At 35.5% G+C, this 25,730-nt stretch overlaps 4 protein-coding genes across 4 annotated transcripts; 3 read left to right on the top strand and 1 right to left on the bottom strand.

The window, feature by feature from the left end:
• Nucleotides 1-523: 523 nt before the first annotated feature.
• Nucleotides 524-16,441, top strand: LOC104230418 (uncharacterized). The gene is made up of 8 exons (XM_009783219.2): nt 524-680; nt 872-1,027; nt 14,864-14,967; nt 15,152-15,193; nt 15,277-15,358; nt 15,624-15,714; nt 15,940-16,040; nt 16,132-16,441. Exons 2-8 carry the CDS (start codon nt 897-899, stop codon nt 16,253-16,255), a joined length of 675 nt encoding a protein of 224 aa, XP_009781521.1. The 5' UTR covers nt 524-680; nt 872-896; the 3' UTR covers nt 16,256-16,441.
• A 287-nt stretch (nt 16,442-16,728) lies between these two features.
• LOC104230417 (uncharacterized) lies at nt 16,729-20,017 on the bottom strand. Its single transcript, XM_009783218.2, has 2 exons — nt 17,833-20,017; nt 16,729-17,119 (listed from the first exon to the last, which is right to left on the bottom strand). Exons 1-2 carry the CDS (start codon nt 19,687-19,689, stop codon nt 17,030-17,032), a joined length of 1,947 nt encoding a protein of 648 aa, XP_009781520.1. The 5' UTR covers nt 19,690-20,017; the 3' UTR covers nt 16,729-17,029.
• Nucleotides 20,018-20,924: 907 nt separating this feature from the next.
• Nucleotides 20,925-21,620, top strand: LOC138873400 (uncharacterized). The gene is made up of 2 exons (XM_070151868.1): nt 20,925-21,266; nt 21,387-21,620. Exons 1-2 carry the CDS (start codon nt 20,925-20,927, stop codon nt 21,618-21,620), a joined length of 576 nt encoding a protein of 191 aa, XP_070007969.1.
• A 625-nt stretch (nt 21,621-22,245) lies between these two features.
• On the top strand, nt 22,246-22,737 carry LOC138873399 (uncharacterized). The gene has a single exon (XM_070151867.1). It carries the CDS (start codon nt 22,246-22,248, stop codon nt 22,735-22,737), a length of 492 nt encoding a protein of 163 aa, XP_070007968.1.
• The last annotated feature ends 2,993 nt before the right edge of the window (nt 22,738-25,730 follow it).

The following is a 25,730-nucleotide window of genomic DNA, read 5'->3' as shown; positions in this document are numbered from 1 at the left end:
AATGTTTATAGGTTCCCGCAACGACTTCGAGTAAATTCAATAATAATTGGGTTTACATTTAAATATTTATAGATATTTAATGAATTTTTAGAATACATTTACACTGTTTGGACAAAAACTATTGGGTTCACGGGAACCCGTAGATGACCGGCTAGATCCGCTCATGCTGTTTCGTACATGTGAAATGATTCTTTGATAAAAATAGGATAGTTGTCAACTTTACGTATACATAATAAGTATTTCATATAATCAAATTTATTTTTCGTTGCGGAAATATTGTTGGGATTTTACTGTTTCTATTGATTTCTAGCTAATTTTCTTTTGTTGCTTTATTTCCCTTTAAAAAAAATTAATTTTTTTATGAAACGAGAAAAAGAAATTAAAAGAAATCATTAATATAATATAGTGATTTTTTGGACTTAAAATGTTAATGACGGCGCCTATTATTGGGCCCAAGCGCGTCGGCCGTGCGTGGTGCCAACCGACTATGGCAAACAAAGGGAATAAAACAAAGGAGTAAAATAATTGGTCAAATAAAATACAATATACTCCCCTTGTTTTTTTGTATTCTACAGTGTCTTCTTCCTTTCTTCCTCCGGTGCGAATCGGGTCGAACCGAATCCGAAGTTCCCAGCTCAACCGTCTCTCTGATTCTGCCATTGATTCTCGTCACTCGTTAGGTAATCGAAAAATCCGATTTTCTAATTCCAATTTTAGGGCTCATCCATCATACACTGCGACAAATCAATATGTTTTCAAGGGTTCCACTGCATTGAATTATCTTAATGTTTGTTTTGCCCTAGTTTGTCTTGCATTTAATTTCTTGCCTTGTGTTGTTTATACTGAGTAAAGAAGTTATTTTTATTGATAGATTTGGTGGAGGAGAATTTTGAATTATGACAACAGCAGCTAGGCCTACATGGGCGCCAGCTAAAGGTGGCAATGAACAAGGTGGAACTCGAATTTTTGGTCCATCTCAGAAATATTCTTCCAGAGACATTGCATCTCACACTACTTTAAAGCCCAGGTTTTTATTCTTGTCCGATTCTCTTCTTTTGTTTATTTACTTGTTTTTAAACTTTTATGGCACTTCTTTTATCTTTTATATGGGGTAAAAGAACAGAAGAATGTCGTAATCCGGCTGGTTAAATCGAAGGGAGGTGCTGATGGTGATGATTCTATAATTTCGAGGTTACTTTGACATAGTTCTTAAAGTGACCCCCCCCCCCCCCCCCCGAAAAAGGAGAGTCTTTTCAGTAGGCTAATACTTATTTGTTAAGACTGGTATATTTTATCTTCTTAGTTTCTAGTTGTTCTAGCAAAAGACTGGTATATTTTATCTTCTTAGTTTCTAGTTGTTCTAGCAAAAAATTTGCATGACTAGAGATATTCTTGTGTTAGAAGTAATGCTGCTCGGTGGGCCGGGCCTGAACCGGACCGGACCGGGCCCGCGGTCCTAACGGGCCTGGTGGGCCGGTCCTGGGTGGGCCGGTCTTGGTGGGCCTCCTGAGCCCGTCACGGGCTGGTCTCCATGGTTGAGCCCACGAGCCCGGGACCGTTTAGCCCGGGACCGGCAGGCGGGCATGGCGGGCCCAACGGCTATTTTTCAAAAAAAAAAAAAAAAATCTCCAACGGCCATATTTAAAATCTAGCCGTTTGGGCTGAAAATATGACCGTTTTTTAAGTTAAAAAAATGGCCATTTGGCCCCCAAACTTTATTTTAACCCCAAACTTTATATAATTACACTTTTCCCCATTTCTCAACTATAAATACCCCCTCATTCTTTCATTTTTATTCACCAATTCATCAATATCTCTCAATATCTCTCAATCTCTCTACTACAATTACTTAATTTATTGTTGAAATTTCGTGAAAAATTGTGAAGTTGTTGAATTGAAGTTTTCAAGTGTTCAACGATTTTCAATTTTCAAGAAGTTGTTCGGCAATCCGGTAAACTCGTTTCAACTCTTACGTTTTTAGAATATATTTTTGTGTGGTTTAGTTTGCATAATTATAATTAATATGGCATTTACTTTGAAAAAAATATTTGGTAAAGGAAAAGATAAAACCGGTGAAAGTAGTGGCCAACCAACTACCCTTCCCCCGGCTCCCCGACCTAGAAAAGATAAGCAAGTTGAAAGTAGTCGCCAACCTAGACGTCCTCCTCCTTCCGTAATTCTTGATAGTGATCACCCTTGTTTTCAATTTACCGATAGTGAATTTTATCATAATGTTGCACCAGGTGATAGATTAGATGATGAAATTATGAATGCTCTTTATCCTAATGAAACCATCTTAGAAAATAATGAGGAAAATGAGGATGATGATGAAACTCAAGCACCGGATTTAGATGATACACCTACTAGTCCTCTTAATAACCCAAGTGATGCACCGGTCGACCCACCTGTAGAAACTCCTACTTTTAATAGAGAACCTGCTAAACGCTTAGAAACATCATTAGTTTGGAATTTTTTTACTCAAGTAAGAGAAAAAAATAAGGCTAAGTGTAAAACTTGTGGGAAATTAATGTCGCATAAATATGTAGGAGACCGTAGCGGCACAGGTAGTTTGACTAGGCACATAAAAACACACCCTAGAGATAAGGCTAGATTTTTTCAAATGAAAGCGCATCTAGAGGGGACAAGTGTAGATTCTGCGGTTAACCCTAGTACAGGTTCAAATCTAGTTCAACCAGGAATTAACACTGTCACTGGAGGTATTTTATATTACGATCCAAATAGAGATCGTGAAGAATTAGCAAAGATGATTACTGTTATGTGCTTACCTTATACTTTTGCTTCTAATCCTAATTGGGTTCATTATATTAGAAGAGTGTTTAATCCTACTTATAAAGGTTGGCCTCGCGCAACAGTTAAGAGTGATATTTATAAATTCAAACATGAATATGAACAATATTTGCGTTATTTATTTACTCATATACCTAATCGGATTTCTATTACTACTGATATTGGTAGAAGTGGTAATGATTGTGATTACCTAACTGTTACAAGTCATTGGATAGATGAGGAATGGATAATGCAAAAACGCATAATTGCATATAGAATAATTAATTCGCGTCACACAGGTAAGTTTATAGCTAACACTGTTGCAGATATTTGTAGATATTTTTGCTTTAGCGATAAAATAATGGCAATTTCAATGGATAATGCTTCTAGTAACACCAGTGCTATAGGCATGCTTACAACAACACTAAATCCTGCATTTACTAATATTTTCCATGTTAGATGTATTTGTCATATTTATCATTTAATTGTCGGTGATGGTATGCGAATATTAAACATAGAAATTGAAAAGGTTAGAATGGCTCTTAATTGGCTTTTTTATTCAAACCGTAGAAGTAGACTTAGAGAGTATTTTAAAAAATGTGATGAATATGGCCTTAGAGAAAGAAAGGTTCCTAAACCTTGCCCGACTAGATGGAATTGTATGTACGAAAGTTTAGTAGTAGCATATGAATATAGAAACCCAATTAATGCAACGTTTAATTCTCGGGTAGGTGGTGAAGATGATGATGAAATGCTTACCACTCAAGATTGGACTAATGTTAAAATTCTTTTAGATTTTTTAGAACATTTTCAAATTGCAACAAATGCATTTTCTGGGCAATATTATCCTACTATTTCAAACTGTTTAGTTTATATTGCAGCACTATCTGATTTGTTTGTTGAATTTAGTGAGGGTGGGGATATTTATGAACTTGCTATAAATGAAATGAAACAAAAGTTTAAAAAATATTTTTTTCCTATCCCTCCTATTTATGGTCTTGCTGCAATGCTAAATCCTACAATGAAATTGGGAGGTCCTCATTTTTGGTATTCAAATATTTATAAGGCTTTAGATCTTTCAACTGTTGCATCAGAGAGCGCTTTCAGTCAAGCAAGACTGCAAATAGGTGATCATAGAGCGTCTATGAGGGATAGCTTGGAAAAATCAGTATTGTTTAGAGATTGGATCCGCTCGGAAAGAAGAAACTTTGGAATTGCAGAAGCACAACCGGCGATAGATGAAGCTTATGAAGAAATGATAGCGGAACTTACGGAGGATTCGGCTTCGCCCGGAAGTGGTGATGAACAAGCTTCTTTTCCACCACCACCAACGCAACCTCCTCCGAACCTTGAAGGATTTATGAGATTTGTTAGAGATAATACATAGAATAATATGTAACTTGTATTTTGGCACATCTTCCTTAGTTTTTTTCCTTCTAATGGTGGTATTAGTACCTTGTTGTGCTCATTCCATTGGGGGAAGGATGACTAAGAAAGATATGTCATTTTTTGGTAATAAAATTTATTGCTTCTACCCATGAGCTTCTTTTCGCAATATTTCTTTGTCTATACTTAGAATTATTTATAAGCTACAATATATACATAATATACAATATATATACTACAAGAAAATATATAAGAGAATATATATACATAAGATACAATATAATATACTACAAGAAAATATATTATGCGAAAATATATACATAATATACAATATATATACTACAAGACAATATATTATGCGAATATATATACATAAGATACAATTATCGTGTAACTCATCATCGAGTTCTAAGGTTTTTAGCTTTTGAAGCTTGCAGTTTGGAGAAATATGACCAAACTTTCCACACTTATAACACTTAATATCAGCGAGATCACGTTTGGATCTATTCTTCGCAAATCGAGTAGATTTCCTGTTCGCTTTTCTAGTATCACGTTCTTCCTTAGGCCTATATCTAGACCTCTTTTTCTTATACGGGCTATCCGGGTTAGGGTACCTATGATATTTGGTTTTCTTCTTCCTATTTTGAGTGGAAGTTCCGGGTAAACCAAACTGGGTACAAAAGTCACCTACTTGGGACCTTTCTTTAAGCTTATCTATCTTAAGCTGTCTAGAAAGTCTTAGCTCATTACATAATTTAAGACCTTCTTCTGTACAAACACCTATAAGCTTACCATAGGTATAATTATTATACAGAATCTCTCCGCAACTACCCTTTAACACATTCCTTACTCTTTCAGCAAATAAGGAAGGGAGGCCGTCTATAAACTTGGCTTTCCAGTGCTCATATCTATTCTCGGGTAGTTCCATAACTCTACTCATAAAAGTATCTTTATACCATCTAAACTCACTAAGGGTCTTACATCTAAGTCCATTAAGTAAAGTTCGGACGGTCTGATGGTTTGAGGTAAATCTACCGTTGAAATGCTCTAAAATTGTAAGGATAAGAGTATAAACTGCATCTTCTCTACCCACTACTAGAGCCATACCTATGTTATCAACACCTTCGTCGGTTGCCGTAGCATTTATAACGAACGCCTTTTCCTCTACAGATAAATGATTATCCCACCAGCCACGAAGTTGGCCAGTAAAACCTGCAATAATCATTTTGCAAATAGTTCTATCTGTATTTTTAACACTTTTACAGATAGTCGAATACATGAGCATTCTGTGTACGAGAATGGTTAATTGTCTATCAGTTAGACCATCAAGATTCCATTCATAAATTTCGGAACCGTTATAAGACGTATTAGTCTGATTCCAATCTCGTTCCTCAATCAACACATCTTGAGGAGTAGGACGAGGATAATAATAGGTCTGCATTCTCGGTTTATCAGCATACCTATGATTTTGTTTAACAATCCCTTTGAGTTTATTAAACTCTGACCAAGTCTCAGTTTTATAATCAGAAACGGTCTCCATTTTATCAGCAAAATTTTTTGATAAATCAATAGGTCTAATATTTAAACCAGAAAGCTTTTTATCTAAAAGCTGAGCTAAGTCATCAAGAGATTTAAATTTAAAATCCTGAATCTCAGGAGGTCTTTGAATATGGGTAAGAATGTTTTGATCAACTGTTTTACTTCCTGAAGTGGAGGCAATATCAGTTGGTCCTTTCTTAGTACCCATTTTTTTTATTAAAATAGTCAAATCATCAAGTTTTTTATCAAGAGAACCAATATGTTCTCCTAAAATTTTAACATATAAACCCAAATAATTGTTTTGAGAAATCAATTTATTAATTTCTGCAATACTAATAGCTGCCACATTATCATCAATAAATTTTTGAAAGGCAGTGAAAGTAATACCAGTATTATTAGGTAAAATAAAGGGAGCCTGAGGCGGATAAATTGCTTTAGTAATATTACCACTCCCGTCTTTATAAGATCTTTCTAATACCTTTATATAAAGAGGTAAATAAGTTGTTATAAACCAAGGAACAAAATACATAATTTGATTATGTAAGGCACAAGTTTCATAAAATTCTTGAGATATATTACTCAAATCCTCTTTACTATAAGTATCAAAAAACCATGTTTTAAACTGGTTCCATTTTTCACTAAAAAATTCTTTTTGAATATAAATACGGGCCCGAGAACCTGGGCTAAAATCAATTTGGTGTGGAATCATTAAATATTATTGGGGTCGAAATCCATCTCAGATAGAGAAGGAATATCCTTATCTGAAATATTGTCATTATCTTGAACAATATTTGTTTGAGGGTTAATCTTAACCCTTTCAACCCTCTTATCTTTGGAATCAGGCTTATCGCTAGCAATAGTGTGTAAAGAAGCCGCACGATTGCGAGCTGGACGGACTGTAATCATTTATCTGTAGAGGAAAAGGCGTTCGTTATAAATGCTACGGCAACCGACGAAGGTGTTGATAACATAGGTATGGCTCTAGTAGTGGGTAGAGAAGATGCAGTTTATACTCTTATCCTTACAATTTTAGAGCATTTCAACGGTAGATTTACCTCAAACCATCAGACCGTCCGAACTTTACTTAATGGACTTAGATGTAAGACCCTTAGTGAGTTTAGATGGTATAAAGATACTTTTATGAGTAGAGTTATGGAACTACCCGAGAATAGATATGAGCACTGGAAAGCCAAGTTTATAGACGGCCTCCCTTCCTTATTTGCTGAAAGAGTAAGGAATGTGTTAAAGGGTAGTTGCGGAGAGATTCTGTATAATAATTATACCTATGGTAAGCTTATAGGTGTTTGTACAGAAGAAGGTCTTAAATTATGTAATGAGCTAAGACTTTCTAGACAGCTTAAGATAGATAAGCTTAAAGAAAGGTCCCAAGTAGGTGACTTTTGTACCCAGTTTGGTTTACCCGGAACTTCCACTCAAAATAGGAAGAAGAAAACCAAATATCATAGGTACCCTAACCCGGATAGCCCGTATAAGAAAAAGAGGTCTAGATATAGGCCTAAGGAAGAACGTGATACTAGAAAAGCGAACAGGAAATCTACTCGATTTGCGAAGAATAGATCCAAACGTGATCTCGCTGATATTAAGTGTTATAAGTGTGGAAAGTTTGGTCATATTTCTCCAAACTGCAAGCTTCAAAAGCTAAAAACCTTAGAACTCGATGATGAGTTACACGATAAGGTTTATGGCTTGTTATACACTTCGGGATCAGAATCTGACTATTACTCAGAGACTGAATCTGAAGCTGAAGTTGAGTTAATTGATTTTTCTGATAATAATAAAAATGTTGATACTGCTTGCACTGCTTGCAAAGGTGATATTTGTGCTTGTGATAGTGACGAATTTTATAAATTGAAATCACAATTTGATGATCTTAATATAAAAACTATTACATCTGACAATGTAATAGAACTTTTAAAAGAAGTTACTGATGAAAAACTTCGTGAAAAAATTATTACTTTAGCTGCAAGTTCAAGTTCTAGTAGTTCAAAAACTGTTGAAAAATACAAAAACGAATTTGAACACTTTGCACCATATTCTTTATCTGAAATAAATAGAAGACTTCAAAAGTCCAGTACTCCTAGTCGAGATACTTCTTTTGATGATTTAAAAGAAGAAATCGAAAATTTGAAAAGAGATATTAAGTCTCTTAAGCAAAATCAAATGATTTGCGATCACCGGATTACTCAAATTGAGAAAAATAATTCTCTACCTGAATCTTCGACTAAAGGATTTTCTGATTTTTCTAATGATAAAGGAAAAGAAATTTCTGATGAAAAATCTGATTTATTTTTAGGTATGATGCAAATTGTTACTGCACACAAATGGTATATTAAATGTACTATTTTAATTGATAATAATTTTTCTATAACTGATATAGCTATGATTGATAGTGGTGCAGATGTAAGCTGCATTCAGGAAGGATTGATTCCTACTAGATATTTTCAAAAGACTACTCATTTGGTGAAATCCGCTTCTGGTCATGCTTTAGATATAGAGTACAAATTGCCTAATACTCATATTTGCCAGAATAAAGTCTGTATTCCACATTTCTTCTTTTTGGTAAAAAACCAGTTATACCCTCCAATCATACTTGGAACACCTTTTATTAATGCTATTTATCCGTTTAATAATATAGATAAACATGGTTTTTCTGCTACTTATCAAGATAAAAGGATAAGCTATTCCTTTGTTACAGATCCCGTAACTAGAGATATTAATGCCTTGATTAATATGAAACAAAGGCATGTTGATTCACTACAATTAGAAATTCTTAGTATGAATATATTTGATACTATACAATCTGCAAAAGTTCAGCAGAAGATTAAATTAATTGCTGAAAAAATGGCCGTTGATGTTTGCGCCGATCACCCTAGTGCCTTTTGGAACAGGAAAAGGCATATTGTAACTCTTCCATACGAAGAAACCTTCTCTGAGGATGATATTCCTACTAAATCTCGACCTTGCCAGATGAATGCTGAGCTAGTTGAATTCTGCAAAAACGAGATTGATAGTTTGTTACAAAAGGGTTTGATAAAACCCTCAAAATCTCCTTGGTCATGTTCTGCCTTTTATGTTAATAATGCGGCAGAGAAGGAACGAGGTATTCCTCGCTTAGTCATAAATTATAAACCATTAAATAAACATCTGAAATGGATTAGGTATCCTATCCCTAATAAAAGGGACTTGCTATCCAGATTATATGACGCCAATATATTTTCAAAATTTGATTTAAAATCTGGTTATTGGCAAATTCAAATATTTAAAGAGCATACTTATAGGACTGCTTTTAATGTTCCATTTGGGCAATATGAATGGAATGTTATGCCATTTGGTTTGAAAAATGCCCCTTCTGAATTTCAAAAAATTATGAATGATATTTTTAACCCATATTTGGATTTTATCATCGTTTATATTGACGACATATTGGTATTTTCTAAAACTCTGGAGATGCATATTAAGCATCTTGATATTTTCAAGAAAATTGTTATACAAAACGGTTTAGTAATCTCTAAGCCCAAGATGAGTCTATTCCAAACAAGTGTTCGTTTTCTAGGTCATAATATTTGCCAGGGAAAAATTACCCCAATACAAAGATCTATTGATTTTGCCTCAAAATTTCCTGATGTTATCACTGACAGGACTCAATTACAAAGATTTTTGGGAAGTCTAAATTATATTTCCCCTTTTTATAAAAGTTTGTCACGAGATCTAGCCCCTCTATACGATCGGCTAAAGAAAGATCATAAACACCCTTGGACTAACCAACATACTGAGTTAGTCAAAAATATTAAAGGGCGTGTTAAATCTTTACCATGTTTAACCCTTGCCAATCCTACTTGGCAAAAGATTATCGAGACAGATGCGTCTAATGTTGGATATGGAGGGATTTTGAAACAAGTAAATCCCAATAATAAGAGTGAATACTTAATAAGATTTCACTCTGGTAAATGGACCGAAGCTCAAAAGAAATACGCTACTGTGGCGCATGAAATGTTAACAATTGTTAAGTGTGTATTAAAATTTCAAGACGACTTATACAACCAAAAGTTTTTGATAAAAACTGATGCTCAATCGGTTAAATACATGTTTGACAAAGATTTTAAGCACGATGCTTCAAAATTAATATTTGCTAGATGGCAGGCTCAGCTAGCACCTTTCGATTTTGAAATACAATACAAAAAAGGAATTGATAATTCCCTTCCGGATTTTCTATCCCGGGAATATTTAGAATAGATTATGAATTATTATACCATGTTTTTGGATGATAAGGTACTGATCACTATTCTTAAAGTGATTAAATTAAATAGAGACTTACAAGAAGTTATACTTGATATTATTATGGCTGACATTATTCAAACAAGGGAAGAAGAACACTATAATTTTCAAGAAGTTATTGATATTCTTCAGTTAATTGAAAATGTGTGTCCCTTCGGTCAAGATGATATCAGCACTAGAATTATGCTATCCTTTTTAATTAATAATGATTTGCAATTTCCGCAGAATGGACCCTTCATGGGTCACCCGGGGCAGAGGTAGGGGAAGATCTTCCCCTAGTAGGACTTATTCTCAGGGATCGTCATACGGATCCTCATCAACCTCTCCAGTAATACAAAGAGGAAAAAAGAGTTTGATAAACTCAAAAGTGCCGCATACAGGAGAATCCTCAGGACATTCTATACATCTGGAAGATATTCCAGAAGACAGTCCGTTATACGGACATCTGCAGGCTTATTTAGCATCCAAAAAGCAAAGTGATACTTTTGCTTCAATTGCTAAAGAGGAAGACAATGACGATATCAAGTCATATGAAAAGTTACCAAAAAGAGAAATGATATTTCTCCTTGAAAACTCTGAGATTCAGAGAAAAGAAGAACCGTGGAAAATATTTCAGAGATATCTGATTAATGGATTATACTATCCGGGTGAATCATATAAAACCCGCACCTATTATGAAACTATCCTGATCAGTACAGGTAGTGCAGAATTCCAGCACTTTTCAGGTTATAACACAAATGAAAATGTTTATAACTTTTCAAAAGTCATTATCAAACAGATTATATCTGTTGAAGAATGGGGTATTTCCACAATGAAAGAAAGGCAGATAAGCCTTAATAAATCACCAATGAATTTCACTTATTGGGATTATATTCAAGCATTTGATAGAGTGCTTTATTATAACAATGAAAGACATAAGCATACTTGGTTTATCAAGGTATGCGCCAAGGTATTTACAGGACCTATCCCTAACTGGTTTTTAAACTGGTGGTCATACCACGGTCCTACTACAAAAATTTTGCCTGAACCATTCCTAAAATTATACAAAGAATGGACAAAAGCCTCTCCGTTCTTAACAGATTTATATCACGCAGATCATATCTGCTATCTAGAAAAAATTGATCAGATTTACTTCTTTATTGAATTTTCTATCCCCTGGATCCATAAATGGACCCCGGAAATGGGTTATACGGAAGAACAAATCCCTTGTTTATATAGGGTATTCTACAACAATTTTTGGGACAAATTGATGAAAACTGATCCCAAAACAAAGACGTTATACGGCCAAGAATTATTAGATTCTATAAAAACACAAATTCATTTATATGTGACAGCCCCTCAAAAAAGGATAGTAGAAGAAAGCACTGTTAAACATATTGCTCGGAGAATATCAATCCAAGATGGAGATAAAATGGATTTGATAAATCAATACTTAGAAGGATTGAAAAGAAATCTGCTCCAATCACTAGATCAGTGTGAAAAATCAGACACTTCAATGAGAAGTGAGACGAGTGGTGATGACCTCGTAGAAGATACTCAACCTATACAGCCAGAAATGATATTATCTGACAGAGAAATTGACAAGGTGGAAGAATTCCTCCAACAGATGCAAAATATGGACAAAAAGAAGACTTGACAGCTTATCAGCCGCCAGGACCCACTTAAACAGTAGATACACTGTTCATCAACAGTAGAAACACTGTTTATCTACAGTAAAAACACTGTGTAGGGACCCAGATGTGGGACCCATTTTACTATTCAAGATTCTTTTTTTTTTTGTTATTTAAGAATGCTTCTTCATTTGAAGAAGAAGAAGGCCGGAACCCCCCTCTCTCTCGACTTTCTCTCTCCTCTCTCTCTCTCTCAACCAACCCCCTTTGTAAACACTTAGTTCATAGCTTAGTTTGTAAATCGAGTTCAAGAATTAATAAAAGTTTTGAAGTTCATCTTCAGGGCCTTGCTTCTCGGCCTACAAGGTACATATTTATTCTTCTTTTAAGTATTTTTAGTATCTCTCCCTAGCCGTGACTATGTCCGGCTAAACGGATTCATATCTATGTTGAAGCACTAATTTCTCTTGCATATTAACCATGAAGAATCCAGACTCTTTCAAAATATAAAGAAATTGTAATATAGTTTCTTGATTTGGTTCCAAGATGGTGGTACAGTCGGTTCTGGTACTACTCTTATTGGCTTTGCCTTAGTGGCTACGTCTAGCCAGCTGTGACATTAAAGCCCGCTGAAGTTGTCGAAAGGGCTACCTCTTTCACAGTTAGAACTGCTAGACACATGGGCTCAGTAAGAGTATGTATCGGGCTTAGACAGGCCCCTTGCTTGGGTAAAAGGATATAGATCCTTCCATACAGTCATTAAACTATAATAGAATTTCCGTATATTTCGAATCCTTATTGGTCGTGCGGACTACCGCCAACCTTTAAAGTGTACTAAAGCAGCTAGATCTGGATGGCCGTGCGGACTACCGCCCGCCTACCTAGATCCTGGTGATAAATGGGAAATATAATTTAGACTTCCCAAAAATCTTTGTAATTGAGTCCTGTCAGTGATAACATCAGGAAATTTTGAGGCAAAATCAATAGATCTTTGTATTGGGGTAATTTTTCCCTGGCAAATATTATGACCTAGAAAACGAACACTTGTTTGGAATAAGAAAATATATAAGAGAATATATATACATAAGATACAATATAATATACTACAAGAAAATATATTATGCTACAATATATACATAATATACAATATATATACTACAAGAAAATATATTATGCGAACATATATACATAAGATACAATATATATACTACAAGAAAATATATTATTATGCGAATATATATACATAAGATACAATACATATACTAAAAGAAAATATATAAGAGAATATATATACATAAGATACAATATAATATACTTCAAGAAGTGATATTTATGCATGACAATTTAGTGTTTTACTATTGTTTTGTTATTTTCTTTTTCGTCAAGCACTTTAATAATTAGATATACATATATACTACATATATATTTTTAATATAGCCATGATACTACAAGAAATTGTCTTAAAAAAAAAAAAACGCTAGGCCCGCGAAGCCCACGAGCCCGGCCCGTTAAGCACAGGACCATGTGGGCTTAGGCCCGTCACGGGCCGGTTCCACCCATTAGGCCCACGAAGACCGGGACCGCCAGAGCCCGGGACCGCGAGGCCCGGCCCGTTAGGCCCACTAAGGCCCGGGCCCGGGACAAAATACAGCATTAGTTAGAAGCAACACAGAGACATAACTAGAGTGTAATTTAGAAGCAAAAGTTGCATGACTTTGATTTATCCTACACTGGTGGATGAACTTTGTTGGAGGTTGTGGCCCTGTACAAAAACTATTTTACTGTGACGATCCTAAATTGAATTGGATGAGGATCTTCTATTTCCTTTTATTGTGGTAAGGGGTATTGATGACTTCCGAAAATGCAAAAGATGGAATTTTTTGTGGCTTGCACAAGTTACCTAGCTCAGTAGTGAGCTTTTTGGTTATTGTGTGTGTAGATTTCTGATGTGAAGTGGCGTATGCTAACACGCAACTAAGTGCAATTGGAAGGTTACATTGAATATAATTGTTGAGGGACGTGTGAATTAGGTCACAGGTTCTAGTCCTGCGTCATGCGAACTAAGCCTGGAGAAGGTAGAGGGGTGGGGTGGGCCCATTATCCCTGAGTTTCAAAGGCTGAGGGATTTCTTGGTCTCAATAATAATTGTAGCTGATAATGATAATGTGCACTCTTTTAGATTCTGCAATGGTTGGCAACTCCATTGATATATATATATATATATATATTCTCTCCTTTAGTTGCAGCTTCCAAATAGACATGGTTTCCACATAAAAGTAACTGGGAAGTCCTTGTGAAGTCAATATTTGCAAGAAACAGATCACGTTTATGATACAAATAAAATATGTATTCTTATTTCTACCCTGTATGGGCAAATTGATAGGTCTTTCTGCATTCGAGTTGTTGAAAATTTATGTGTCAAGGATGAATTTAGCAAAACCATAATATGACAAGGATCTTTGTACTACATGAATGCTAGAATTAGAAAAGGATGCGTAGTTTATGATATCTTATGTCCTTGTTATCTAGGTACTGCAGTTCATGGTATGAATTGGATCATTAATAGGTGCCGGAGGGCTTTGGTTCAACCTTACAAACGTAGCTCATGATGTGTGGATTAGGTGCACATCACAAGTTTGAACCCTGCCGCGAACAAAAGCTTGGTATTCAAGTGGAGAAGGGTAAAAGGTGCCCATGTACATCACGAGTTCGAATCCTGCCACAAACAAAAGTTTGGTATTTAAGTGAGTAGGGTAAAAGGGGGCCCGTTATCAGTTGAATTTTTAACCGTGCGCCAGCTGGCTCTCCAGGATTTCTCACATAAAAATTAGATCATTAATTGGTGTTGTAGTGAGTTTTATTTGTGTGACTTTGAAGTAGAAACAATTTTGATCTAAAGTTTTCTGAGGGCTGAAACAATATATTTGCGTGAGAAACAGGCTGAATTATGCGCTGTACTTTGTGTCAAACTGTTTGATGAACTTCCAGTAGTCATACTTCATGGTATATGAAATTGAGACTGTATTTTTAACTCAATTGAGTTTCTCATTAAGGCAATATTAGTTGGTTGTCTTCTGATTTGTATCACGAGTCTAAATTAAACTCGATACCGTTATTTGCATGGCAGAAACAGGGCATTTCTCTATCCCATTAATGATTGTGCCTTAGTAACTTAAATTGGTAGTCCTCTAAAATGTATCATCATTCCAAATTAAATTGTGTTTCCATTGTCATGCATGACACAGAAAGGATGGACAGGACACTCAGGATGAGTTGCAGAGGAGAAACCTCCGGGAAGAGTTAGAAGACCGTGAGCGGAGACACTTTTCTTCAAAAGATAAAGGCTATGGTATGTGAAATGTGGACACTCTCTATGTCTTGCACACAGACACACAAGCACACATACAGAAACAGATACAAACACATATATTGACGCATGCTAACTTTACCCGGTAAAAAAAACACATACTGACGCATGCTAATTCCAATCTGATTTTGTTCAACTCTTAAACTTGTACTCTATTTTGTTGTAGAGGACAGAGACCGGAGAAAGGGTGGTCAACTCCTTTTAGAAGGTGAGTGCTGTTTGTTCATTAGACTGGTCTAGGATTTCAAATTTGACACTGAGTATCCATTATTATATGACATTATGCTGCAGGGGGCAAAAGAGAGATTGAAGATCGCATTGTTCCACGCAGTGCTGACGCTGATGATGCTGACGTCAAAAGTGATGATGAGAGGTTTGTACCTCGTTCCCTATTTGTACCAACATGGGTATGCCTGATAATTTTCCATTGATATATTAGGGATAATATTTTGCAAAGGCAGTGGTGGGTATGCAGTTTTTGTTGTACGATCAAAAAGTTGTTATAGAATGCATGTAGCCATGTATCAGTTGAATACTACCAGTCCGCCCTTGATGTGGTTCCCCCCTTACTGTAGCTTTGCTTAACAATTGTATTATTTTGTTACTTCAAAAACTTAAAAGTTGTTTACACTGATTAGTGAGGATGATGATGACGATGATGATACAGAGGCTCTCCTGGCAGAGCTTGAACAGATAAAGAAGGAAAAAGCTGAGGAGAAACTTCGGAAAGTAAGTATAACTAAATGCTCAATAGTTTCTTTATCAATTAATATGTTGGTTCTTCAATTTTATTTATTTATTTATTTTTTGTTTCTTGAACTATATTTCTCTGTAGTTTAATATTAAATTGGTGGTATTCATTCTCTGTGGGAATAGCTTCAGGAACTGTGTAAAATTTCCATTCAGAGATTTAAATAACATTGCTATAAACTCTAAGTTCTGTCTTTTTGGCAGGAACGGCAAGAGCAAGAGGAGGAGCTTAAAGCAAAGGAAGCAGAACTGTTGAAGGGAAACCCTCTATTAAACCAGCCAACATCTTTCAGTGTGAAGAGAAGGTTGACCCCTTAAGATATGTCTTATTTAAGATTTTTTAGCTTTACTTTAGTGTAAAATTTACCACATTTGGCTTTAATTTATTCTCTTTAGGTGGGATGATGATGTGGTCTTCAAGAATCAGGCTCGCGGGGAACTGAAGGCGGCCAAGCGCTTTATAAATGACACCATTCGGAATGACTTTCATAGGAAGTTCCTGCAGAAATACATGAAATGATAATAGGATTTAATGTGAAAAAAGGCAAGCAACAAACTTTAGCGCCTAGTGGATAGTTTTGTTGAGTTGTTTCTCAAATGTCCTCTACATCATTCTGTTGAAACACTCAACTATCCCTGTGTAATACTGCCATTTTTAAACTAGCTATTCACAATGAGAAATTGAATACATTTCTGTTCTCGATTCTGTCCTTTTCTCTTATAATTTTTTTTTTGAATTGATTAGGGGGAAACAAAATATATAATATATATCTGCAGTTAATTTAACATGTATCATGGTTTGAATATGCATCTGATTCAGAAGTCATGCAACTTACGCTACTTCTATCACTTGGAAAAAACCAACCTATCTCCGAGCTGTATTTCACATTTTCAAATCGAGGTTTATTTGAATCTAATTGTAGGTCATAACATTTTACAGTGAACTGATTAAAGGTGATCTTTAGCACATGTCACGAGCTAGACATAAAGGCATTCGAAACACTGAAAAAATTTCTCTTCACACGATCAAAGTTTTACAAAGAGGATACACAATTGTATACAAATTAAATATTTAAAGGAGCTAGCAACTTCTGCACACTATCAACAGAGAAAAAACCTCAACCCAATTTGTGGAGAACAAAACACGGATGATGCAAGCCTATCACATGTGGGATACAGTTGACTGGGAGAAAAAAGAATTCAGTTTATATTGCAATGTATTTCCATCAAGCAAAGTGGCAGCGCCCTTCTTCAAAGGCCAAGACATTGCAAATATGGATTTTTTTTTTCCTACTTATTCCTTCTGTTCTTCCAATACAAACTCAACATACAAATCTTTTAGTGCAATCACAACGGTAGTCATTAGTGGCCCCATTATTGCTCCCTGCGCAACATATACACAAAAAAACGATGTCAAAGTCTTAAACCCGTTAGGGCATATACCATGCAATAGCACAGAACTACCAAGTATGATCTTTTTCCCAATGCTGGTGTAAGGAAATATACAATCTTTCAGTTTCCAGCATTGAGTATGCACCTAAAGGACCCTACCGACCCTATGCATCTGACTTCCTAATTCACCATTCTTGAAATCTTTCTTTATACTGACTCATTATTTCTGCAAGGACTCATCATTTGGTGCTAGAGATTTTGTAAAGGTATTCTATCAAGCCACTTGAAACACTTATGGTAATAAATTCATCTTAAGTGAAATAAGGAAACTCTAGTTCCAAGACCATGATGATCTATAAAATGATTGGAGTTAAGAATAAGGTTGAAGGACTCGTAGCTTCTTTCCCTAATGGTATTATTGCCGTTCCTGTCATGCTATCTCATGTGACAGTCAGAACATAAAAGAGCTGAAATCTTGTTCCCTTTTTGACTGGTAAATAAAGAATTAAAAAAAGTTAGTAATATTTTTCTGTCTAATATGGAAGATATATTAATAGCTGATCCATGGCAGTCGCAAATTCTCCAGGTTCACTTCTTTTCTCATACTCAACAAGAGGACAACATGACAAACCTTTCACAGCTAACACAAGTGATGCAAGGAAATTCATAATGGAAATTCAAGAGAGAGTGATGTCGGTTAATTACCTCAACTGCTGAAGGGAACAATGTCATTCCCCCAATAATGCTGAGACCAGTGAGATACGCATTATAGCCAGGGATATCCTCCATAATTTCGGATGTACCATAGTCCATAAGCACAAGATGTATAATGGATAGGCTGACGGCCAATACATATCGACCTTCAAGCACCAACTGTAAAGCTGCTGGGATAGTTGAGAGCAGTGACGGGAAAATAGGAAATAAAGGACTAAGAAATGCAAGGATTGTCGACATGTACAAAAAATGTATGGAGAATAATCTGAACAAGAGCCAAGTAAGGCATCCCTGAAAGAGTGCAATCTCAGCAGTTGCTAAAAGAACCCCAGAAATAGCTTTGTCAAGAACCTCAACACTTCGCCTCTTTGCAGAATGTGACATAGGGAGCATACTAATCACCTGTTCTGTTACTCCACCAGAATCCGACGTGATAAGATAATAAAGTACCCATATGAATACCATTAGCTGAGATACAAAATTAAAAAGACCAGCAGCACCTGAAACTATGGAATTCCCAATCAAGAATACAACTTTCATGCTTCCACCTAAGACGGATGTGCTACTAACAAGTATCCGTTGCATTACATTTACTCCTTGAAGAGCAAACCCCTTAGCCTTCTCAACCAAGTCCTCTCTAGTGATCAGCAGTTCCCTGAACATAACATCCACTTCTGTATATATCTGTGCCCATTCTCGATCCTTAATCCTTCTTTTTAAACTTAAGAATTTCTCTGCATATGGAGAGGGGGATGCCAAAGCCGTGGAGTGATTAAATGAGTTGTTTGCAGGGGCTATTACAAAATGTTTTATTCCAGAAACAAACTCCGTCATATTATATTGCATAGCGTAGCTATCAATTTGGGTAAATACTGTCTCGTACATTTGAGAGGTGTACTTATCCACCATCCCCGGGACATCATTTTCGTCCATCCATTGCTTAACACCAATTTTCTCAGCATAATTACTTTCCTCTACGTGGGATTTCAATGCAATAACTGCATCTTTCCCCTCAACACCAATTTTATAAGAGAAGAAAATCATACCTGCCAAAGAACCCACACTCAATCCAACAATCAAACCAATCGCCACAATAGTCTTCAATTTTTTCAATATCCCTCTAGTAAAGAAAGCAGTGATGGGGAATCTACGAAAGCTATGACTTCTAAAAGATGTTACTGCATTCATAGTGGAATCCACACTGTTAGCCGTAAACATAAATCCCAAGGCAAGCAGAGCAACTGACCCCATTCCACCAATCTGCTCATAAGCAATCACAAACACCCAAAAAGACACAAGCCACCTTAACAAAATGAAAAATCCACTAGTATGACGCCTCGACGCATTAACTTTAGGTCTCCTAAGAACAACCCTGAAAATCTTATCCTTAATATCAACAAGGGTCCCAAGGAAGACCCTAAAAACAGCCACAGGAACAGCCAAAATGGTCTCAGTAAGGCCTAACTTTAAAGGTTCAGACCAAAATGCAACAAGGGTTTGCTGAATTCCCCTCAAAGGAATTGAACATAGTACAGCCCATAACATAGCTCTCAAATACTCTTCAAGCAATTTACCAACTCCATAAATAATGAAAATTGTGAATACAAGTCCAGCATGAGCCATAGCTATGTAAAGGGCTAAACGTACCTGAGGATCAGAAGACAAAGAATTCTCATCTGTTGAGTTATTTTCCTTTGTGGGGTTTGTTGGCTGAGGTTCAGAAGGTGGCTGGTTCTGTGGTTTTGGTTCTTCTGGTTTCCTCATTGAGGCTGATCTAAACATATCTTCCCAAGGTGGATTAATACAGCTTGATTCAGACTTTGGGTCTGAATAAGGTATCAGTTCCATTAACTCAAGAATCCTTACAGAAAAGTGTTTGAAAAAATAATGAAATTCAAGACTAAGTCTTTTTGTCAGAACATGTGCTTGTTCAAAATGGGGAAAATTCTTAAGATTGACTTTCTTGACTCACCATAAATGGTGCTTTTAGTATCTGTACAACTTATACTGTAAGATTTTGAAGGAAATTGATAGGGGGGAAAGGGTGTTTCAGGACTAAGCTGACACAAATTGACAGAATTTATGTATCCTCCAATGGGAAATTTTAGGAAGACTCTAACATGAATGATGTCTTTTATTAGTATCCACAACTTCAAACTGATACAAAAACAGGTTTCAATGATTTGAGAACCTCTTAGTTTTTGAGCACATGGTCCATTCCTATTTCTTTTGCAATGACGGTTTTGCCCTTTGCTATTTTCTCGTTCTAATCCTTGAATTTGCTTTTTTCTTCTAAAAGCAATTGTCTCAAGTTAGCTGTCATTTAAATTAATTATTTTTTTCTTATTTTACCCAATAGTAATTGTTTTTAAAAATAGAGATAGCACATAAATCTATATATATATAAGTGGGCAATAAGAAAGTGAGGTGACACATCTCTTAGGCCAAGAAACATATTTATCTTTTTTCTCTTTTTTGGGGAATTTTTCATCATTCTTTCAATTTATTTTATAATAAAAATAAAATAAAATTATTTTCATAACTCAAAATTTTGAATATGAACACTGTTCCATTAGTTACTGTTTCACCAATGGAAACAGTGTGTAGTCACAAGGAAAATGAGCTGAACATCATGGAGAATAAGGTAATCGACAGTGCGAACAAAGAAATTACTTTGAAAGACCAGCAATTGCTGAATCAAAAAGCAACGAAGGAGGTAGAACAGGAGAAATCAAAAGTAGTAGTGGGGGAAAATCAACAGAAATGGTCAAATATGTTCACAGGGAATAAAATGGCTGCAAGAGGTATGGATCTAGTGTTCATACCACCTACTATTCAGGATGGGGTTAAAAGGTACAATTACATCAGGAGGAGATGGAATTGGAAACTACAAAGTGGCAGAAAGCTATAATTGTATATATCATTGGAGAATCACCGTCAATAGGAGCCATGGAGAGATTCATAGCTATGCAATGGAACTTTGCTGTCAAACCTACAGTGTATTATCATAATGAAGGCTATTTTGTGATACTATTCAATAGTATGGATGATAAAAATGCTGTACTATACTAGGACCATATACAATGGGAGTGAAGCCATTGATTCTGAAGTCATGGACAAAGGACTTCGATTTATACAATGAAGTTCTTAAAACTATTCCATTATGGGTAAGCTTCCCTAACTTGCCTTTGAACAGTTGGGGACGATTGACATTGAGTAGAATTGCTAGAGGACTAGGAACACCTTTGTATGCTGATGAATGTACAAGTAATGCTTCTAGAATTTCCTATGCTCGAGTGCTTATAGAGATGGATATCAGCAAGAAGTTACCTAAGTGTATCAAAATTCAATATCCTTCAGGCAAAGAGTTTGAGCAAATGGTGGAGTATGATTGGGTTCTTCAGTATTGTAAGAAGTGCTTGATGGTGGGTCATGATTGTGAAAGAGATCAAGGCAGAGCTAGAACAACAAAAAGAAGTGTACAAAATAAGCAATATTAGACTAAGCAACAAGGAAGGAGTACCAACGTAATTGGGAATATACAGCAAACAAGGAAACCAACAACTCAATGGGTGACAATAGGGCCATCAAAGCAAGTAGAGAGGGACACGGGCAAACAGATCGATCAAGAAGATGAAACACAGGATCCAAAAGAAGATCAACAAGTATGGACAAAAGCAAATGGCAGGGTGGGACTGACAAGTCCTATACAGCAAGTTATAAGGACTACCAATGGCTTTTCTCCATTGAGAGAAGTAGCAAATGAAGGCAAAACATGATGGGCAGATGATGATAAAGCTGGATGTAGTAGGGGAGAAGGTGAAGAGATAAGTCCAACTAAGTAGAAACCTATATGAAGATAGTGACATGGATTGTGAGGGGTTTTAATAAGGCTCATAAACAAAAGGAGATGAAAAATTTCTTGAAAAAACAAAAAATCAATCTTATAGCAATAGTTGAGCATACAATACAGAGTAGTAAAGAAAAGGAGGTCATAAATAAATGTGCACCAGGCTGGAGTTGGTGCTCAAATAGTAAGGTTACTGAAAGAGGTAGAATTTGGATTCTATGGGATGCAAATAGTATTCAATTCACTATGTTGCAATCTCATACTCAATATATTCATGGTATAGTCAAAAATAATAACTCCAGCCAGCAATTTGCTTTTACATCTATATATGGACTGCATACTGTTGCTCATAGGTGTGATATGTGGGAAGAATAAAGGAAAATTGATTCACAGATGGATAGTACTTAGCTGCTCATGGGGGACTTTAATGCAGTATTGGACAAAGAAGACAGAGTAAATGGTACAGAAATACAGGATAATGAAATCAAGAACTTTAGAGCTCTAACGGAGGATTGCAGGTTAAATGAACTAAGAACTGTGGGAAGAACAAACACATGGACAAACAACATGTGTTTAGTAGAATTGATGGAGCTATTGTAAATGCACATTGGATGATGAATATGCCACCATTGCAAGTTTGTGTGATGGATCCTCAGTTCTCTGATCACTCTCCTTTATGTATAGCGGTGAAGGCAGGAATGGAGTATAAAGGGAGACCTTTCAAGTTTTTTAACTGTCTCACTGAGCATCCAGAGTTTGAACAAATAATAAGTAGAAGATGGGAAAATGAGAATAGAAATATGAAGGATATATGGTGTAATTTGAAGCAGATCAAAGAAGAGATGAAAAGTTTAAACAAGAGAGCGTTTTCCAATACAACAAAGAAGGTGCAGAAGTTAAGGGAAAACTTAGCAAACATTCAAGCACAGATGAGAACAACTAACACAGCAGCTGATATGTTTGATGTGGAGAGAAACACAAAGCATCAGCTAGAGAAGTGGAGTAATATAGAAGAGAGCATCTATAAGCAAAGGTCTCGAATATAATGGCTTCGGCTAGGTGGTTCCAACACAGCTTTTTTCTTTGCAAGCATGAAAGGGAGAGTAGCACAGAATCAAATAAAGAGTTTAATAGATAGCAATGGAAGATTGATCAACAATCCAGAGGGCATTGAACAGGAGATAGTGGGGTTCTATAGAGGATTATTAGGGAGATAAATTAACAACATGCCTACTATTAATCCTAGCATAATGAGGAATGGTCCAAGACTTACAAGGTCACAACAGCTTCAGCTTATAGCCCCTTTACTAAAGAAGATGTGAAGATAGCCTTGCAGAGGATTGGTGACTCAAAGGCACCAGGTGCAGATGGTTTCAATGACTACTTCTACAAGAAGACTTGGCATATAATTGGCAAGGACATCACAAAAGCAGTTCTGAAATTCTTTGATGAAGGTATAATGTATAAACCGGTAAATAGGACAACAGTTACTCTGATCCCAAAAGTGAAAAATCCTTCTTCTATAAAGCAGTTTAGGCCAATATCCTGTTGCACTATTGTTTACAAAATTATTTTCAAAATGCTCACAAATAGGCTGAAGTCAGTAATGGGAAACTTAGTTGATCTGAGTCAGGCAACATTTGTATCAGGGAGAATACTAAGTGACAATGTTCTACTGGGGCATGAACTTGTAAAAGGATATGGGAGAAAAGGTGTGTCACCAAGATGTATGGTTAAAATTGATATGCAAAAGGTGTATGATTCTGTAGAATGGTGTTTCCTTGAACAAGTACTTATAGAAATGAATATCCTAGGGAAATTTCTTTCTTGGATTATGACATGTGTTACTACAGTGTCTTATGCTATTGTGGTTAATGGAAAGCCAACAACTCCTTTTGATGCAAAGAGAGGAATTAGACAAGGTGATCCATTATCACCATATTTGTTTGTTCTAGCTATGGAGTATCTTATAAGGATCTTGAAGACTCTTAAAGAGATGCCTGACTTTAACTACCATCCTAGGTGTGAGAAGTTGAATATTATCCAACTCAGTTTTGCAGATGACTTATTGCTGTTTTGCAAGGGAGATGTGGTGTCTATACAACTATTGTATGAATGTTTTCAACAGTTTTCAAAGGTTTCAGGTCTGATTGCTAATCAGGAAAAAAACTGTATCTATTTTGGAGGGGTCACTGAAGATATTCAACAAAACATTATCCAGTGCTTAGGTTTTTCTAAAGGCTCTTTGCCTTTCAGATACTTGGGAGTCCCATTGAGTAGTAAAAGGTTATCTATTACTCAACGTCAACCTTTACTGGATAAGATGTTAGGCAGAATAAAAAACCGGACAACAAAGTTTCTGTCTTATGCAGGTTGCAGCTGATCAAGATTGTTTTATTTGCTATTCAATCATTTTGATCACAAATATTTCCTTTACCTAAGAAGATCCTACAAGGAATTGAGACAATTTGCAAGAGATTTCTGTGGACAGGTGAAACAGAAACCAAAGCTAGAGCTTTAGTAGCTTGGAGACAACTATGTTGGCCAAAATCTGCAGGGGGTTTGAATATCACATATATGGTTATATGGAATAGAGCTGCACTAATCAAGCAATTGTGGAATCTAAACAAGAAGAAGGAGATGATCAAACTGATAATTCAGGAAGTGCACTGTCGTGGAATGTTGAGTTCTAAGATAGCGAGACATTTACAGAATTTCAATTTTTATCCATAGTTTGTAGTTGAGTAGTTATGTAGATATGAGGGCACTAGATTTAGGGCTACATGTCCAAATCTATATTAGTTTTGAGGGTTCTTGTTATACTTGTAAATATTTTCCCTCTTTAATTACCAAAAAAAAAAAAAAAAGCTCACATAACTTTAGCAATTGAATACCATTTTCTTTATTTATCTTTGTTGTCCTTTATTTACTTTAAAATTTAAACTTTTATTTTCATAACTCATACTACCTTAACTTCTACTCTCAATAATATCCATAACTCCTATGCTTTTCATATTCATAACCCCCACATATTTAATTTAAAAATTAAAATACCTTATGGTATTCATCTATTTTTTCCTATATAAATTCATAAGTTTGTTTCATGAGACCCCTACCCAAGACTACCCTTTCTATTCTCTATCTGAAATAGTAATGTTGTCATATTTACTGCAATATTTGATTCATGTTTAGTTTCATTCGAGGAAGAAGGTTCTTGAATAATGATCGATATTGCGGGAGGGGGTGCCGATAAGAACTCGAAAAATTATACACTGATTTTGCATTTCTATTTCCTTCTATTTTCTTAAGATTAAGGTCTCAAGTTGTATCTTTTCTTCTCCATTTACTTTCTCGTGTGTTCTCTTTCGCTTTATTTTCTATGAACTTTTGTTTGTCGCAAGTTTTTATTTTCATTTAGACTCAAATTAATTACTTATGAGTTAAACTTTGTTGGAAATCTGCTAACTACTAACCAATAACAGCTTATTGTGTAAAATGGATAAATTTTAAACATTCATATACGCCCTTCATTGGATATTTTGGTAACACTTCTTATTTCTTTTAGTCAGTAAAAAGTGTTAGGGCAAAAAGTCACAGAGCAGGCACAGGTTCTTCTCTAGCCATCGGCATGTTTGTTTCTGTAAAATAGAAATTATTTTCTACTTCATTTCTACTTGTAATTTTTATAAAGTTAAGTAGTAAATTATCTTTCATTTTATTCATATGATTGGATCATGTAATATATGTACGACAAAATAAAATAAAGTATTTGGTTTACTTTGTAACTTTTGATTCTTTTTGAAGTATTATGATAATTATCTTTTTTTTGAAAGTTATGTTTTGATTTTCTCTTTGAATTGCCTATTATTTGTAAGACAAAAACATTTTTATTCTGCTGAGGGTACAAATAACTGAGCAAGTATTATGAAGTGAAGTACTCTATTCTCCTTGGAATGGAGAATATGAGAGGGAAGCTAATAAATAGAAAAGAAAAGATAAAGATGAAGGCTAAGAAGGGCATAACGAGAAGGAATATAAA

Source organism: Nicotiana sylvestris, chromosome 7, assembly GCF_000393655.2.
Source record: "Nicotiana sylvestris chromosome 7, ASM39365v2, whole genome shotgun sequence".
Taxonomy (NCBI): Eukaryota; Viridiplantae; Streptophyta; class Magnoliopsida; order Solanales; family Solanaceae; genus Nicotiana; species Nicotiana sylvestris.
This window is presented reverse-complemented; position numbering and strand designations above follow the sequence as displayed.